The sequence below is a fragment of the Limulus polyphemus genome, unplaced genomic scaffold, assembly GCF_000517525.1.
Source record: "Limulus polyphemus unplaced genomic scaffold, Limulus_polyphemus-2.1.2 Scaffold3671, whole genome shotgun sequence".
Classification (NCBI taxonomy): Eukaryota; Metazoa; Arthropoda; class Merostomata; order Xiphosura; family Limulidae; genus Limulus; species Limulus polyphemus.
The window spans coordinates 61,276-79,021 of NW_013669281.1; the positions used below are offsets into that span (position 1 = coordinate 61,276).

General features: G+C 33.0%; 1 protein-coding gene across 9 annotated transcripts in view; it reads left to right on the plus strand.

The window, feature by feature from the left end:
* The window catches only part of LOC106469819 (ataxin-2-like protein), an 82,086-nt gene that overhangs the window by 59,843 nt on the left and 4,497 nt on the right, over nucleotides 1–17,746 (plus strand). For 7 of the 9 annotated variants that reach the window (XM_022398381.1, XM_022398384.1, XM_022398379.1 and 4 more), the window contains 5 exons: nucleotides 1,016–1,250; nucleotides 1,469–1,650; nucleotides 9,788–9,896; nucleotides 14,417–14,980; nucleotides 15,853–15,913. In XM_022398381.1, coding sequence (XP_022254089.1) covers nucleotides 1,016–1,250; nucleotides 1,469–1,650; nucleotides 9,788–9,896; nucleotides 14,417–14,980; nucleotides 15,853–15,905 — 1,143 coding nt within the window. In that variant the 3' untranslated portion in view covers nucleotides 15,906–15,913. The other 2 variants (XM_022398378.1, XM_022398377.1) reach the window with 2 other exon arrangements.

Consider the following 17,746-nt stretch of genomic DNA (forward strand, 5'->3'; position numbering starts at 1 on the left):
TCGACTTCTTGAGAAGAATTCTAAGAAGAAAGTAAACCTACAGACAACGGTCTTGTTTATTATAATGATGAAAGGTAGTATAACTTCATTATTTGCTCTGTGCTTTTTGCAGATTGATACAAAAATTTTCTTTTATTTTTTCTTGAATTTGCTTGGTGAGAGGGTCCTTCAGTGCCCTCGGCTGTCAAATTGAAGAAACGGCTTCCTTCCGGTTTTGAGAATTCATGTGTTATAATAATACTCAGTTTTGTCTGTCCTGAAAATGCTCATGCACCTTACTATCTAAATGCACACTTGTACACACTTTGTTTCAATAGATGTAAACAAAAGATAGATGTAAGTATACTTTAGTAAACATTTTGTACAACAACATATAAGCTTTTCAAAGTTTTTAAGAAGGTCTAACATTAGGTTGCAGAATAACATTTGTTTATTGATAATATTATAATATTGCGTATGGTAAAGTTTAGCATTAACTAAAGCAAAAAATATACACAAGTTACAGTGTTAATTTATCTCTATCAAATATAGGCTGTACATAATGAAGACTTAACTATTGTTATGCCAAAGACAAGTGGATTTATATATTTTGGTGCCTGCCTTTAGAATTCTTCTGTATTATTCTAGAAATCCTGTATTTAAAGAAGTACTGTTGCAATAAAGATACTGATTTGACCACAAATATAATATGATTATCATAGAATTATTATATGTCTTTCATAATATATTTTTAATGTAATATATCTTCAATAAAATTAATATTAGTTAAAAATGCTGTTGAAAATATCAATATTAGCATCTCCAGGTGGGACAGCAGTAAGTCAGTGGACTTACAAAGCTAAAATCCTGGGTTCAATTCTCAGCAGTGGGCACAGCATATATCCCATTGTGGCTTCACACAATATTAGCAAATAAATAAAAGTTAGAGAAAACTGCAAGAGAAACCATTTTTATCACATCTATACTACAATCTACAAGAGTATTTGTCAGATCTTTTGTATGTCTCTAATTGCAGCGAACATCACTGTCAGCATCTACATCCCCAGCTCCGGTTGTAATGCAACAGCATAGAATGCACACGCAAAGCCCTGTAGTGGCACTACCCCAACAACCCATGGTGTTAGGAATGGGTCAACCAACTTTTACAACTATGCAGCCTCAGTATGTGATGTCATCCCCAGGCAACGTGTCACTTGCTCCTCAGTTTCCACAAACAGTAGGAGTTTCCCAGGGTCAGAGATTTAAGAAACGTAAGGTTATATATGCTTCAGAATTTATCAGAAAATTAGATATGTTGTTTCAAAGAAAAAGATTGATTTTTCTGAAATAAACTTTGGCTTTCGGTTATTAAGTAAATATTTTGTTAAAAAATATTTGAAATTAATTCAAATGATCTTAAGGATATTTGAAAATCAGAAGATTTATTTTCGTGACAAAATACTAAAATGCAAACATTTTGATTTTTAAGCACATCAAATTGCAATGCAACAGCGTCACGATATGATGCCATGTGTCCATGTAGCTGCAGCCACTGGTCAACCGATCCTAGCGCCTGCTACCATTCCAACTCCACCACAGCTTGCCATGTCTTACCCATCTCAGGCAGTGGTTCAAGCAGGGGGACCACAACCAGGGATGCCTTATGCCCAGGTAACTGTCCTGTTCTCTTCTTCATCATTTTCATAACATGCAAGTTAATTTGACTGACCAGATGCAAGTGTTTTGCATTTCAGGTCTTTAGGCTTTGAAACTAAACTTACTGCTTTTTCAGATAGGCAGTTTTCTGTGACCTATGCTGAACTGAGGGAGGGTGTTACTGTTGTAATATATTTCAGTAAAGTCTATTAGTGCTTTTATATATGTTTTTTGTTTCTTCAAAAATATTTTGTAGGTATTATTTTATAAATAGTTTTTAAATAGAAATGTGTTTGTTTTACTCTATATTGTTCTCTGACCCACCACAATACCTCTTCCAACCCACAGTTTGGGAACTGCTGTCATGCAAGAAATGGTTTTAGACCTAAGAAATACAGATCAGAATTTTTTGTCACACTTTTCTTAAATATCTGTGATTGAAATATGTTAGAGAAATGAGAATTGCATCACATTTCTTAGGCTAATTCTTCTTCCCCAGTATCATGTCTGCATGCATGCAGTCATTAGTGATCATGACTTTCTATTTCTTTCTGTCCCTGATGTTTTTCAACAAATCTGCGTTGGCATTCTAACCATTTTGTGAGTCCATCAAACATCTTTAGTCTTTGTCTTACTGTGCTTCTCTTTCCTTCAATCTTGCTGGTTGTTACTATGTGATCCGTATTTTGTTTCCTCATTACATGGCTCATGAACTCAGCTTGTCTATTTCTTATCCTCCTGATGATGTTGTGTTGCTAGTCCATGCTATTTGCAACATTCTTCTTAAGAATCAAATTTCAGCTGCTTCAAAGTTTTAGGCCTAATAGCATTTGAACTAGAATATTGCTTCAGTACCCTGGAGTGTTAGTAGTAAGTTTTTGGTGTTAATTGAAAGGTTTCTGGGGCAGTAACATGAGTCAGAGAAAAGACCTGAAATGCTGTGTTACATACCTCTAGTTTGAAATCATAATGAACTGATTTAGAAGAATGTGATAAATATCTGCAATCAAACTAGCATGATTTTTATAACAGATGTTAAGCATGATGTTCTTATAAGTTTGTGCCAATGTTTTCACCAAGGTAAACTGAAGAGGACGTGTGAACAGTTTAAAAAATTAATGGTCCTTGTAACTGAGGAAGTTTGTTGGCTGTTTATAACAGCGCCTTCTTCTAAGATTTGTAAAGATATGGAGAAGTCCCAAAAATAAAATAGTTACTTTCATTCTTTGTCAGAAATTAATTTTATTTATCAGTACAAATACTCAGTTTTGGTTTCATTGAATTGTGGAATTGTTTATGGAATAATTTAAATTAGTACCTATTTTTCAAAGAACTGTGTTGCTAGTGTCCCTTTTTGCATATGTAGAACCAGTTATCTTATGAGCTTTGTAAACGTTTTTTATTACTAAAATATCATTTATTGATGGAAACATTTTTCATAGTGTTATATGAATGATGTTTGGGTTTAAGTTGGGTGATTGTTTTGGCAGTTATATGAAGTTTCATAGTGTAATAGTATAAAATTTTGGGTGAACAGTCTATATTCACAATCTTGATACAATAGAAACCTCTTTATCTAAAAATGCTAGGGACCAAAAACTCTATAGAGTAAATAAACTTGTAAGACTACTATTAAAGCAAACTATTCCTGGTACATGATACCACTGTTCTTTAAAATTTTGAATTAAAAAAAAATGAAATTGACTTTATAAAGTACAAAAATATGGTTTGTGTATTATTTTTATTTTTGCATGCTTCTGTTTTGTTTTTCAAGCATATTAGAATATCTCTCCCACTTTCCCAGTTTTTATTGATAACAAGACTTACCATTGTATTTATTTCAGTGTTGTGAAAATCATCTCTATAGAATGTGACTCCTAAAATTTGAACTATGCTGCATTGGCAATGCTGATCACTAACAGGCTTTGAACTACGTATCTTTGACTGCATAAGACCTTTGTTTGTATTCTGATTAAGAAATTAGCATAGAGGATCACATACAAAAGTTGTAATGGTTTTGAAACAAGACCCAAAACCTGAGCATTTTCGAATAGTTCACTATTCTTCTTCAGGAGAATAGAGGCTACGAAGGTCAACAATCCCAGGATCAAGATTGATTCCATTTACAGTATGTAATAGTGCTATCCAGTAAGCTTCTTTAATTTCCCTGTTTCTTTTAGATGTAAAACTTGTCTCTATACCCATCAGTTTGACCCTTTCACCATGGGTGTTCTTTACTGTGCATGACATAAGGTTTTAGTGGCTCACATTCAAAATTTTATTAGATTAATTTTTGTTTATGTTATACTATTTAGCATAGCATACAATCTTAGCTAATAATCTATATTTTAATAGTATAAAAGTTTTAAGTTTTTAATTCTGCAAGGCAATATTTTAAAAAATCCTGAATTTCCACTAGTGTAACCCATGTGATGCATTTTCTCTTAGCATCTCATCTAGAGATCTATTTTATCCACCACCCCTTGAAAAAAGTACAAAATTAAATCTGTTCACAAACGCATCTCTTCAGAGATGAGGAGCTTATCTTCAAGGTCAGGAAATCCAGGGTATTTGTAGAGAAGACGAGGCTACCCTCCATATTAATGTTCTCAAACTCCTTGCAGTACACCGGGTAATGGTTCAAGATCTGTCTCTCTTGAAGGGAAAAATTGTCATGATATATTCTGACAATTTCATGGTGGTATATCTTAGATTTCTCGTCAAGGAGTCACACCTTCTCTAGACCTTTGTTTTTGTACCTTGAATCTTCTCTACTGGGCTCATTCCCATCATATCAGTCTTTTAGCACGTTATGTTCCAGGAGTGATGTATTTAATTGTAGATCACTTGTCTCGACCTAACCGGATTCTTCCGACAGAATGGATCTTACATCATGAGGTTTTCAGTGGATTTGCTTTCCGTTCGGATATCCAATGATTGATGCAGTTGCAACTCATTGTACTTAATGACTTGGGTATTTGAGAGGGTCTTGCTTCATCTACTTTGGCTTTACATAAGGCATCCTTATCCATCATTTTTTTTATCTTTATCCATTTATCCAAATATGGGAAAGTTTTTTGAATCCTCAGTACTATCAGGTTTACTCAAAACTCTTCGTATTCTTCAACCCAAATGACATTTTTAATTATCAAATTGGGATTTCACAGTTGAGCCCTTAGTTTTTTGTTCTTTGTTTCACCTTTCTCTTAAATTGTATTTTTTGTTGTTATTGGCTTGTGGATGTCATCGGTCAGAGTTGTTTGCAATCCACATGCATCGGACTCTGTCATTCCACATTTGTCCTGCTTTACCTCGATAGGTTCTTTCTGTCCAAGACTGACAGCTAGGGAAGGGAAAAAATCCTTATCACCAATCCATGTGCCAGTCATTTCTCACCATTATGACTGCATCAATCCTGATCGTTTGTTATGTCCTGTTAGGGTTCTCAAGTGTGTCAGAATTTAAAAATATGTTCTTTGCCAATTGTCAAAATAAAAAGGGTTTTAGTTATACTTCTTAATAGTATAAATATATACTATGTTGTTGTTGGGCTTAGGATTCTTGTACAGTAGGTGTTTGTGACTTATTAGCGATAAATTCAACGATGAATAAACAGCACGCACTTCACTTGTTTTCAAAATAATATATATTTTCAGAACAAGTTAATGTATGTACAATAAATTATTCAACACCATAGATATCATGGACATATCATAAATACTACATATGTAGTTGTCTCCTTGTCAAATATCCACTTAGGCCTATTCAATTACTTCAGAATTTCAGTTGACATGTCGAAATATCTTCTCTATTTCTATCGCCTTAGTATTCTCTGTGATTCACTTACAGTTGTGGCACGAGTTACCATAATAGTTTGGTCTTCTTTCTTTTGAAGATCTGCTCCTTTAGTCAAAGTGCACTCAGGCTGATTCAATACTTTAGAACCATGCTTTGATGGAATAAGATTATTTTTCTTAACTTCTTTTCTACTGTTAGTTTTACTCTATCATATTATGTGTTAGGCCTATCAATTCTATGGTAGTTAACTTCACACCAACTCTATTCTCTTTTGCTATTATCTGTCTGCTGCTTCCTGCTTGTCTCGCGCTATTTATATCTTTATGACTTAATTATCTGTCCACTTTCTATATTCTCGAAGTCAATGAATTATTAATAAAACTTTTTACAGTCGTCTGCTTTTAACTGTTCTTATGACAAAAGCTAAACAATAATAAAATAGTCACTCACAAAAATAAATTAATCACTAATATCTAAACTTTTATATCATGAAAAAGTGTTATATGGCTTGTACTAACTCATTTTGAGGTAGTAGGATTTCCTGTGATTTATCTCCCATTACCCTAATGAGGTGGCTTCATAAATTGATTCACATGACCTATAATGGATTATTGTTACAGGAGAGGAATCTTTTGCATGTCACATCTCACCAGCTTTGTCATATCTCTATGTTATTAGCTGCCTGGTTGAATTGCCCTTTGGAAGAAATTGTGCAGTCTGGTATATGTACTACTCCTAATACTTTCCTGTCACATTACTTACATGATCTGGCAGTTTCCTCTTCTGAGGGTTTTCAACTACCCCTGTAGCTATTTTGATCATATCCATTAGATTTTCACCAAAGGTCCCTGTATTGTTCACAGGATCCCACTCTGTGGCAAGTGTTGCCCAGGAAGGTATGCTTTCTCTTTTCAATTCGTCACTAACAACCACTTTCACTATAATTATTTCAGGTTGCAACAGACTGTTGATATGGGGTATTCCATAAGAACATCTAGGCACCTACCGTATGGTATAACCTTAATATTATGGACCTCCACTCATGAACTATCATGAGTAAAGCTAAAGGGGATTCTGCCTGTCCCTGTCAACCTTTAGGTTGAATAAATTGGGATCAATTTGCTTTTAAAAATGTAGGAACTTGGTTCACCTACTGCACAGTTTCCAGAGCACTGTTCCTCAGGACTCCCCAATGCATATCCCCCCACAGACTCTACTAGTGGAGCTCGGGAGTCCTTACTACCCCCAGTTTCCAGTCGCTGGGGTGGTAGACAAAGACTTTTTCTTCAGAGTGTTCGAGTGTGTTCCTCTACTCTTGGAGAAGAGGGCAAAGTTGGGGGCCCTCCTACTCGGGTTCCTGGATGTTTTTCCCAGATGTCAGTAGAAGTGGTACCAGCCTCCACGGGAGCCTACTCCTAATTTTGGTTCAAATTTGACATGAAACTATCTGGTTTGGGAGGTGCATGGGACTTCTCTTTGATCAATGTCAGTTTTGTATATTGTTCATTGAAGGAGGTCCACTATCTCCTCATAATTCAGAATGCAAAGTGATTTCTTCCTAGGTCCTTGGTTGAGTACAGGTTCCACATCCTCTCCATAATTCCAATGGTAAGCCGAATACTCCTTGCCCACTTGGTTGGGGAGTGAGGCTGAATGTTCATAATTCCAGACCAGATGAGTTCTGTTCCTTTGGTTGAGTACGGCATACATGATCCTGTCATTCCAAACCTGGGGTGTTGCCTTTTGGACTTCTTCAGGTGGGGGAGAAAGTTTGTCCACTTCTGTGTTGCTTACTTTCTCATTGTGATTCCGGTGGTGCGAAATGCATCACTCTATGGCTACAGGTTGGGATTCAATCAAAAATGTGTGTGTATATATAACATTGCAGTCCAATAGCCCTAGCCACCAACGTGGGATATAGGTACCACAACCCCGAGTTGTGGAACCTCGGCTATCTGGTTGGGTCTGGCCTATACTGATGATTATTCACATTCTATTCCATCTTTGCTACAGGAACTGAATTCCAGGTCAAGAGCATACCTGTTCTGGATGTAGTGTGGTTCCCCCACTCTTCTACCATTTTTATCTTGGTACACTTCTGTTCTGTACAGACATTTTCTATATGGTTCATGCCTGCACCACCCCCTCCACCTTCTCAATGTGGGATTCTAGCTATAGTGTCAAAGGAGGTAAGTATGTTTTGGAAGTTAACCTTTTCCTAACTGAAAATGTATTTTCAATAATACTTATCTCTGCTGACACTCCCACACCCTACCTCCCCACTAAAAGCTGGTTTATGTTTCGAAAAAGTGATTACATTATCTGAATGAGGTGCTTATATACAATACCTAGATAGAGGGTGCATTGAAGTTAGTGGAGAATTTTGCAAATTTGAATTTGTCAAAGGCATTTGAGTGGAGTTTAAAAGACTGGAGCAAGTGTTTCAATGCTCAGATGGACAAAGAGTGGAAACCCTGGACATGGTGAAATAGCTATAGTGTCAGCAGCAGTATGTATTATTGGAAATACATTTTCAGTTTAGGAAAGTGTTAACTTTTGGTGGTCATTATTGGAAAATTTGTATGTCTCCTGCACAAACTTATAGGTTTGGCATTGCTTGCTGTTACAAGGGTGAATTCCACCTGGTGTCGACTTAAAGTTGACTTTATTGTGAACTAAGTGTGAATGCAAAGTTTTATTATTTCTGAAAAAAACAACAGGCTCTTTAAAGATGGATTTTAGTTGATCATTAAGTCGAAGGAGAATATTTGAAAATGCTCGAGTTTTGGGTTTTGTTTGAAAACTGTTGTTGGTATGATATTGTAAGTAAAAAGTGTGCTTAAGTTTAGCAGAAATCTAAAATAATAAACTGTTGATAGAAAACATGGACATTTCAGAATTTTCCTAATTCCAACTTCAGCATAAACACTTCAAAAATAAGTAACAACAAAAAAGAGAGAGGAATGAAAATCCAAGTAGTGTCAAAAGCATAACTGCTATGCATGAAATAGGTAAATAATTGCCATTTAACCATCAACTTATAACTGATTAGCTCACTTATTTATACAGTGATCAATTTAGGCTGGGAAATTTTGAATGCCATTTCAGACCTTTTTACTAAATACTTCTGGGATAATCTTCTGGTTCAAAGGACAGTCATGACTATAAATACGGTATTGGGATGTTTTTTATTCTTTATGTTGTTATTCTCGTTTTTCAGATCTAAAATTTTAAAAACTGGTTCATTATTTTCCTTGTAATCATCATACCTTGAGTATATCTGATACACATAACATTACCCTTTATAATAAATAAAGCTATACAGAACAATTATTTATCAAATATCTTAAATGTGGCTGAGTGTTATTGTACAAGAAAACTTTTGTTGACCTGCAGAGTTTTCAGGTCTTTGTTAGTTCTTTTAAAATAATGAAATGCAACTGTGGAAGAAGACCACAAGATTTACAACATTGTTAATGTGCGCAACTATGTGAGGGGGGTTGTAATAACAGTATGAGTAAATCTTTACTTGGCTGGTATGATATGTCATGATGTTTAACAGCCAATCAGGTACAAGTTGGCTTGTTCTATTGCCATATGAAATATGTTAAATAAATATTATTTTTTATCTTAATTTTGAGCTCTGGCCAAAGCACTGTGTTTAGGAGAAAAACACAAAGATTTATCATTTGTTATTAAACTGAGATTGTGAAGTTGTAGTATACATAGATGTATATAAATGACAAAGAATTTGTTGGTGCATACATTTAAGGTATTTTTTTTAACAGTCTGTTTCAGAGTCCTATTTCTGCTTGAATAAATGTTTTTTGATAGCTGAGGTGTTAGTCAATGTCTGCCATGGAAGTGTCAGAGATATCAGCATTTATGCTAATTGGCTGCAAGAACACATCCAGAATATTTGTGCAATGCAAAATGCACAAGAATTAGAAAAAAAATATTTTTCACTTCAAGTTTGCTATATGTGTTATTACTGGAACATTTTGTACAGCTGTTACAACATTTTTATAAAATATAATAAAATATTAGTTATGTAATTTTGATGAAATTCATGTTCTATTAAAATCTGTAAATTAGTTCTTTAATAATTATAGGTCGATCTTGAAAAATCTTGAAATGTTTTTACACTAGTCTGCCTGAAGCATGTGCATGGAGAGAAAGAAATTTGTTTCTATCCTTTTCAGGTTCTCTTAGAGTTAACAAGATTGTTTGAGCACAGTAATATATATAATTGTTTATTGAGTAGCAATAAAAATGAAATAATTTAATTACTATGTACTTTGAAGAAATCTTGTATTTTTAGGCATAACTGAAATAATGACTTTATCATTCATAGGTCTATCCTGTGCTCTCTCGGATGATGTCTCCTCAGCCTGTAGGAATGGTTCCCACTTCTCCTACAGTATCATATGGTGAATATGTACAGGTGGCAGGACATATATACAGTAAGTACATCTGAACTGAATAGCACTTAATTCAAACAGCATCTCTTCCTGTAATCAGAGGTGAAATTCTCATCAAAAAAGTGCTGGTGCTAATATTTGCATTCAACAAAGGAATTTGCTTATATGTGTAAGTTATGAAATAGTTTTACTAAAAAAACAAAAGAAGAAAATGCATACAACCATTGTTTGAAGGTTTTAAAGAAAGAAATTATAATAAACAGACAACTAAGTTAAACATTTCATTGTTGTAAACTTGCCTCTTTTTTTCTTTTCTTCCCTCCTATTCTATTGGATGACCAAATTAAATTGTGTTGATAACTGGGATGGGTATCAATCACAGTGTACCAGCCAATAAAATGGATGATTTGAAGATGCATATTATTATTATTGACCAATCATAGAATCACACAACTTACTGCTTTGATAATGATGACATTGATGCTGCTGAATAATTTCTTTTGATCTTGTTGCCAACAAGAACTAAGTTGTTAGGACATTTTTTGGTTCATTTTTATTTAATAATTATTAAGGTTTGGTGAGTTGTAACAAGTTTACTTTCTAACAGTATGATGGAAAGCATGTGGGTTAGTCCAAAACAGGTCAAATAAGCTTCAGTACTGAATACTGGCAGAATTTCATGCCTAATAGTAATTGTATACTGTAATAGGGGTGGGAACTGGTTATAAGATAATATTTAATTGGTTGGCCATAGTCAACTAACGATTGATTACTGGGAGCAATGTAACTATTAATACTTTTGTACAAGCTCGATTTAATCAACCAAGGTCATGACCCCAAATTAACCTTTATAGTTTCCATACTATAACTTCTAATATTATATGTGTATCTTCACAAAATTTTGCAGGTTTTAGTAATCATTAAGAGTCATTTGTAGATTTAAAAATTAGAATTTTTAATGAAGTATTTTTACTAAAAATTTCTTCTTTGTGAATATATGGAATCAAAGTGTTGACTGCTCTGAGTGCAAAGTAATCTTTATGTTAAGATTAAAAAATATCTTTCTTCCCCTGAAAAATCTCAAATTTCATTTGCGTAATCTCTGAAACCTCCTAAATAAATTTCAGACATTTATTTTTTTCAGTAAAACTATACTTTATCTGTTATTTTCTTTACCATAAAGCTATACAAGGCTGGTCAATTTAACTGACCTCGTAAACACCAAATTGTAACATGAAACTATATTTGTTTATCCTAAATAGCTTTAATCTCATAACAGTATACATCTGCTTATACTTAAATTTTATTGTTTTATTGCTCCTTGAACCATGAATAACTGGTATTCCCACCGTAAAATTTGTAAATCACTTGGCGAACGTGTTGTTCAAGGTACCCTGTCAAATTATATAACACACAAGCTACTCGTGAGTGTACCTCTTGAACATTTTTATTGTTACTATTATTATTTATTTTACCTAATCTAACCTAAACAGTTTCTAATTTTTACGTTTTGGCTACTTTTATAATAATAAATAGAGAATACACATGAAGAACGAGAAATAAGGTACCTACCTATGTCTTTTTTTGCTGTTGACTGTCAGTGAAACTTAACTCTATTTTTTTATATTAAAGGGACTACTGCATTAAATATTTTTTTATTTAATTGAATAATGCACCAAAGAACAGAGAATAATCACATGCAGAAAGCAGACAATGTTCCATAACTATCTCATATTTTCTGGCCTTCTAACTATGTAACCAGAGCCATTAAAAATTTTTCCCATGGGAATAAAGTTTGAACTGGAGGAGAAATAGACAATTCTCTGTACAGAAAACAACTTAATATGTTATACATCATTTGATAGATTAAAACCTTGGCTTTTTGTTGATTATAAATAATTCAGTATTGAACATCCGAGAGAACTCTTGGCAATTTCTGAAAGACAGGATGTGACAGGTGGGCTTAGCAAGAGGGGTCTGATTTTTTATTTTATGGTTTTGTAACTAAATAAGATTGAAAGCTATAAAAATTATGCTTTGCCTTACTAATGACAACATTATAATGAGTAATTTACATTAAATTTCATACTTCTTGGAGGGGTGGTAAATAAATTAAAGAAGAGGGGATGCCTAGAGAGAAAATGTCAGTTCTCATACTAATGAAAATGGAGGATTTTTGTTTAATATTGCCTTTTAAATTAAGAACTTAAATTTATATACTATTAAAATTTGGATTATTAGCTAAATTTTTATGCCAAATTTATTTGTATACCATGATAAAAAAGTGATTTAATTAAATTTTTAATATAATTCCCTAAAACCTTGTGATGCGTGCAGAAAAGGATGCCTGTTGTGAAAGTGTTAAATGAACAATTTTATGTAATTAATGATTTTGATTAATACTGTTGAATGTTTTCTTATTTAGCTAAACTTTTCCACAGTGAAATTCATCATTTTCTGACATGGTAGTGTGACCTAGATTTCTTTATCTAGAAGTACACAAAGTTGGTCCATTGGACCAACCCCATATTACAGGAATAATGTTGACTATAATTCCAAATTTACGTAGAGTATTTTTATGAAATGTAGTAAGTTTTTAATCAACAAAATAAATCTGTTGTACACACACACAATTTACGTGTTACTGAAGTTTTTCTACTAAAGGTATGTGTGAAATGTTGAAGTCAGTCTGACTCAAACTCTGACAAGTCTGAGTGCAAGGTAATGTTCATATGAAGATAAAAATACATTTGTTCATCCTGCAGTTTGCATTTACTAACCTCTACAGTCTTTTAAATGCTTATCTAAAGTGTTTTTCAGTATCCTTGTATACTGTATTTTATATTTTCTTTAGTATGAATTGTTGCGATATTAGCATTGTAGGGTAAGATAAAAAGTAGACAACTTTGACATAAAAAATCATAATACCGTGTTGAATGGCACTGTTCAAGTTAGGGGCATCCATGCTTTAACCCCCACCCATGCATATAGGGTTAATTTCAGTTCTGTATTGATATGCCCACTTGTTAGCTAATTGTAGGCACTTATACATATGGAGGCAAACTTTACTCCAACATCATGAATGATTAATACAAATGAGAGAAGAAGGATATTTCTGCTGGAAGGATTTTACCCCAAAATATAGTTTCATTTCTCCTGTCCAAACATTTCCAGATTGAACATATTGTAAAGGTTTTTTTTTGTCATAAAATAACTTACTCAGCAATGAGTGATTTCATTGGACAAGTGTTTTTTGTCTCAGTCTTTACCTTAATAGCCTTGAAATTTTGCTTAGATTCTTGTTACAACATTAAAATTAGAAAACAATTCCAAAATAAGTTTGAATCATTTTATGAATTTTTACTTACAAATTTCTATAAACATACTTGCTTATGATAGTCAATATTCCACATTTACACTCAATGTATAAAATACTTGTAAAGTAACTGTTGCAGAGAGATATAAAAGTTGAAGATTTGACCAAAAACAGAAACACATTTACCTGCTATAGTATGTATACCTGTAACAATTCATTTTTTGAGGAGAATGATCATAACTACATAATAATGCTTGCAGTTCTTCTACTGTACTCTCACTATAATGTCACTAACTTACGCTACAATAGCCATATTTTCTAAGCCCAAACAATTATGTGGACTAATGGTTAGCCATTAAAATTATTCACTATTTCTAATAGGTTTCATAACAAACAAGAATTTATTATAAACAGTGAATGAAATTGTTAAAGTATACACTCATTTCAGCCAAAAGAGTATGTTAGAATTTATTCTAGGTGGTCTTAATTCTGTCTGTTGCTAAAAAATATTTGAACACATACCAGCTAGCTTTGTGCTTCCAGGATAATCTTTTGTACTTTTTTCCAAACTAAAGCGACAGAGTTTTGCCCTATACAGTGCTATGGTAAACATATATTCAGTTTTGTTTGAAAGGCTTTCTTATGTTAAAAAAACAAAAAATCAGTCAGCTCCTGAAAGGAATAAGCAGGCACTGTCAGTAATCTGGAACAAATCAGAGTAGTGATTTTAGTTGACTATTGTAAGGGAATAATCAACAAATGCTCTTGCCTTAGTCTTCCAGAAAATGTTTTTCTCTCATATGCTACTTTGTATACATAATATCCTTTAAAAAATGTTCTAGAAATTAACCCACAATATTTACATAACAATATTCTCCATGAATTTCTGGTATGATTTGCAGATCGTTTGGTTATGTTTGAAGAGGTTTTGTTGATATACTAACAAATTGAACAGTGCAGAAGTAATCATGCTCTAGTATACTGCTTTAGGTTAAACAGTCTATAAAGTTAACTCTCTCTTTAATGAGTCCTGGAATTTTTAGAAGACATTTAACATTTTTACTTTAATCATCAAGAGTATGTATAAATAAGTATATCTGCTGTGTATAAACCTGTTGTGTTCTAGAAGTGTCATTACAGTGAATCTTTTCAACCTTTAAAGTATTAGTGCTCAAAAGCTTTCAGGCCTCCATATGTTTTTAAGATAAGCTATTTATAAAAGTGATTTTATTTCTTTTCCTTTCAGTGTCTCCTCAAATGGGAGTTCCTGTTAGTGGTGTGCAGAATTTTATACACCAGGCATCATCTGGACCCCATTCAGCTCCGTCCACACCTCAGTCACAGACTCCTGGCACATCTTTTCATGCCTCTTCATCAATACACCAACTACCAACTGCACCCTATGTAACCTCAGTCCAAACTCCAACTCCTGCTGGTCAACCAGGCCATGCTCATACACCACAGCCTGTGGTTTATAGCCAAATGATGCCCCAGCCTTCCATGCTGCATCCAGGACCTCAAAGTTTGAATACTTCTCAAGCACATCACCTGAATCAGAACCACTCGCATCCCCACCACATTAGTTTCTCAGGTGCTCCCCAATCTATGATCCTTATGCCTCATGGCCATTACTCTGTAGCTTCTGGACACCATGCATTCCAGGGTCATCCAAGTCATGGGCATAGTCCAGGAAATTATACTGGGACACCTACAAATGTAATCCCTCACATGCCAATGACTATTATTCCAACTAGTTGTGCCATGGGCCCAAACCCTATGGTTAATGCTCCTTTCATAGCCCATCCGCAAGGTAATAAAATAACATAATTAAGTTCAAATGAAAGTTTATCAGTTATTTTGTCTTTACTTTTAAATGTCAATTAAAAAATGGTTCATAAAATCTTTGCTTACTTTAAACTTGCTGACATATACTACAAACTTATATTGTCACTAATATTTTGTTTTTTTTATTCATACTTATAATTAAATATAGGTAGATAAAATGATGATTCCAATTAAAGTTTATTTATGCACCAAAAAAAAACTCGTACTGGAAACTAGAGGTTACCAACATGGTTGTCCTTAAAAATGCTATGCCATTGACTTTACTGACCTTTATGTTCAGACCTCTTTTATTGATTATTTTAATTTTTAAAATTCTTTTGTAGAATGTTCATTTTCTTAACACCATATTGTGATAACAAAACCAGTAGCAATGACTTAAACTTTACTTTAGATACTGATTATTTGAAGAAAAAATACTTTAATCTGAAAGCAAGAACATTTAAACTTGCATATGACAAAAAGCATGCTTGAGCATAAGAATCTTGTTTTCAAATAATAGGGCTTTAATTACTATCTTGTTTACTTTTGATAATGAGTATACTAAGATTTGTTTGTTTTAACAGAAAATAAAATAAAGTTTTATCCACATACTTTGAAAAAGTGAGTTTTAATCTCGGTATCAACTACTTCTAGCACTTTCTCAGTTTACTTAAATCACAAATTTAAAAAACAATGGTAATAGAAGGATTTTACATTCACTTGAAAGTGGAAATTGATTATTTTTATCATTACATACAAATAGAATTATTTTAAATAATGCTGCTGAACACACACTTATCTATTTTTATTTGCCTAATTTTAAATGTAAAAAACATTAAGATCTGTTTTTCTTATTAGGAACCAGCCAAGGCCAACCTAATCCGGTGCAACCCTATCCACAAAGCCATTAGTAGTCAAAGTAAGTAGACTATTCTTTTTTGAATAAAATACTAGTGAACTTTAAACTTATTATAATTATTTAATATCTGCTTTGTCTTTTTCCACTTCTTTAATTCTTACTGTCTTAACTGTCAAAGCATTAACGTTCACTAGTGAAACCCCTACATTCAAAATTCATTAAACAGTCGTTTTTACTGATAAAAGTTATTTTACATCATAAAAATGTTGTTAAATGTTATAGTACATTTTCATATGAAACATAAAATTTGAACAATTTTTTTTTTGTTTCTATGGTTTGGTAAATCCTAGTGGTTAGTGTGCTTCAACTGTGAATCCAAGGGTTCGTGGTTTGTATCTTGTTACCACAGAAACTCACTTTGCACTTTGTAATAGTAGGTGAACTATAAAAATCATAGTCAAAACTCACTAGTTTGTTGGATAAAAGTAGCCCCAAGAGTTGGAGTGCGTGCTGCTGTTGATTTATCAAAATTATTGATGGCTAGTGCTAATAGCCCTTGAGTTGCTTTGTACAAAATATCTGAAGTAAACATTTATTATTACATTTCTTGTAGATTAAATGATATATTTAATGTCATTTCATTTATAGTATCTGGAATCTACACTCTCTCTCTTTTTTTATCATGAAATATAATATTTTGAAGCAGATAGAACATTGTTGCACTTTTAAATTGTGAACGACCTTAGAAAATACTTTTCTTCTGAAAACAGACGTGTAGAACATGTTCTACTCCAGTTTAGAAAATTGTTTGTAAATTAGACTTTTTTTTGTATCATATAACTGATTCAGCCAGTCCTGTATTAAAAGCTGTTCATAAAGAGAAACTAAACTAACTAGTAGCTATTTTGATGAAAATTAATTATTTCTAGTGAAATAATTAATCATCAGGGGAGCTCGAAAATTGAACAATTTTCTTTCACCCCGTACGAGGCTTATGAATTTGAAATTAGCATGGGGTTGGGCTTTTATAGACTGATTATGATTACAGAGCAGATAGGAAAAAAATGAGGATGGTAGGCAGAAGTGAGGGCAAAAGTGATGTTGCCGCAAATTGAGGTGATGGAGAAGAAGACAAGTCGACTCAGACAAACTATCTCAACAAACAGGCCTTGTTAGGACCTGGCAGGGATCTACAGATCCAATGCCTGAGAAATTTTGTTTAGAACATCTGTATAGTTCTTGTTATGATTTTTATTGATTCCTTTTTCACATTTTTACCCATGTAGAGGGGTTTTTGGAGATTTTACAATTACTAAAGGCTTACTTGTTTGTTTGTATTTTTCTAATGAATTTTTAACAGTATGCATTGCTCCTTTTAGCTTTAGAAAATACTAATGTTTTATATGTTTTGCTGAATGTGTTTTTAGATCTTAAATGTTTATAACTAATAATATATTATGAAAGACCAAGTGTTAGGGCTAACTTAGAAATAATAAGTTTGGGAAATTTATTTACTAGGCCTGACATTGATTGCAAATTGAAGTTTTATATGAACATTTCTTTTTGAACTTGTATTCATTCCTGATTAGGGAAAGCTACGTAATCATAATAAAACTAATAAATATTTAATTGTTGTTATTTAATAATAAATGCAGGAGAAATACAGTAACGTTGTGACTGTTATTAAGAAATTAGTTTTATCTATTCATCTTGATATAAAATTCAAGTATGCTAAATGATTACCCTTTGTGCACAGGTGGGAGTCAACGTGTGCATACCACAACCTATAACAAAGACCCGTTCAACATGGTATTATGTATTTGATGTCCCAGTTATCAACTATCAAACAAAACGTTTGAAATGCATTTAGAAGGTTTTAGGGATTACACAAAG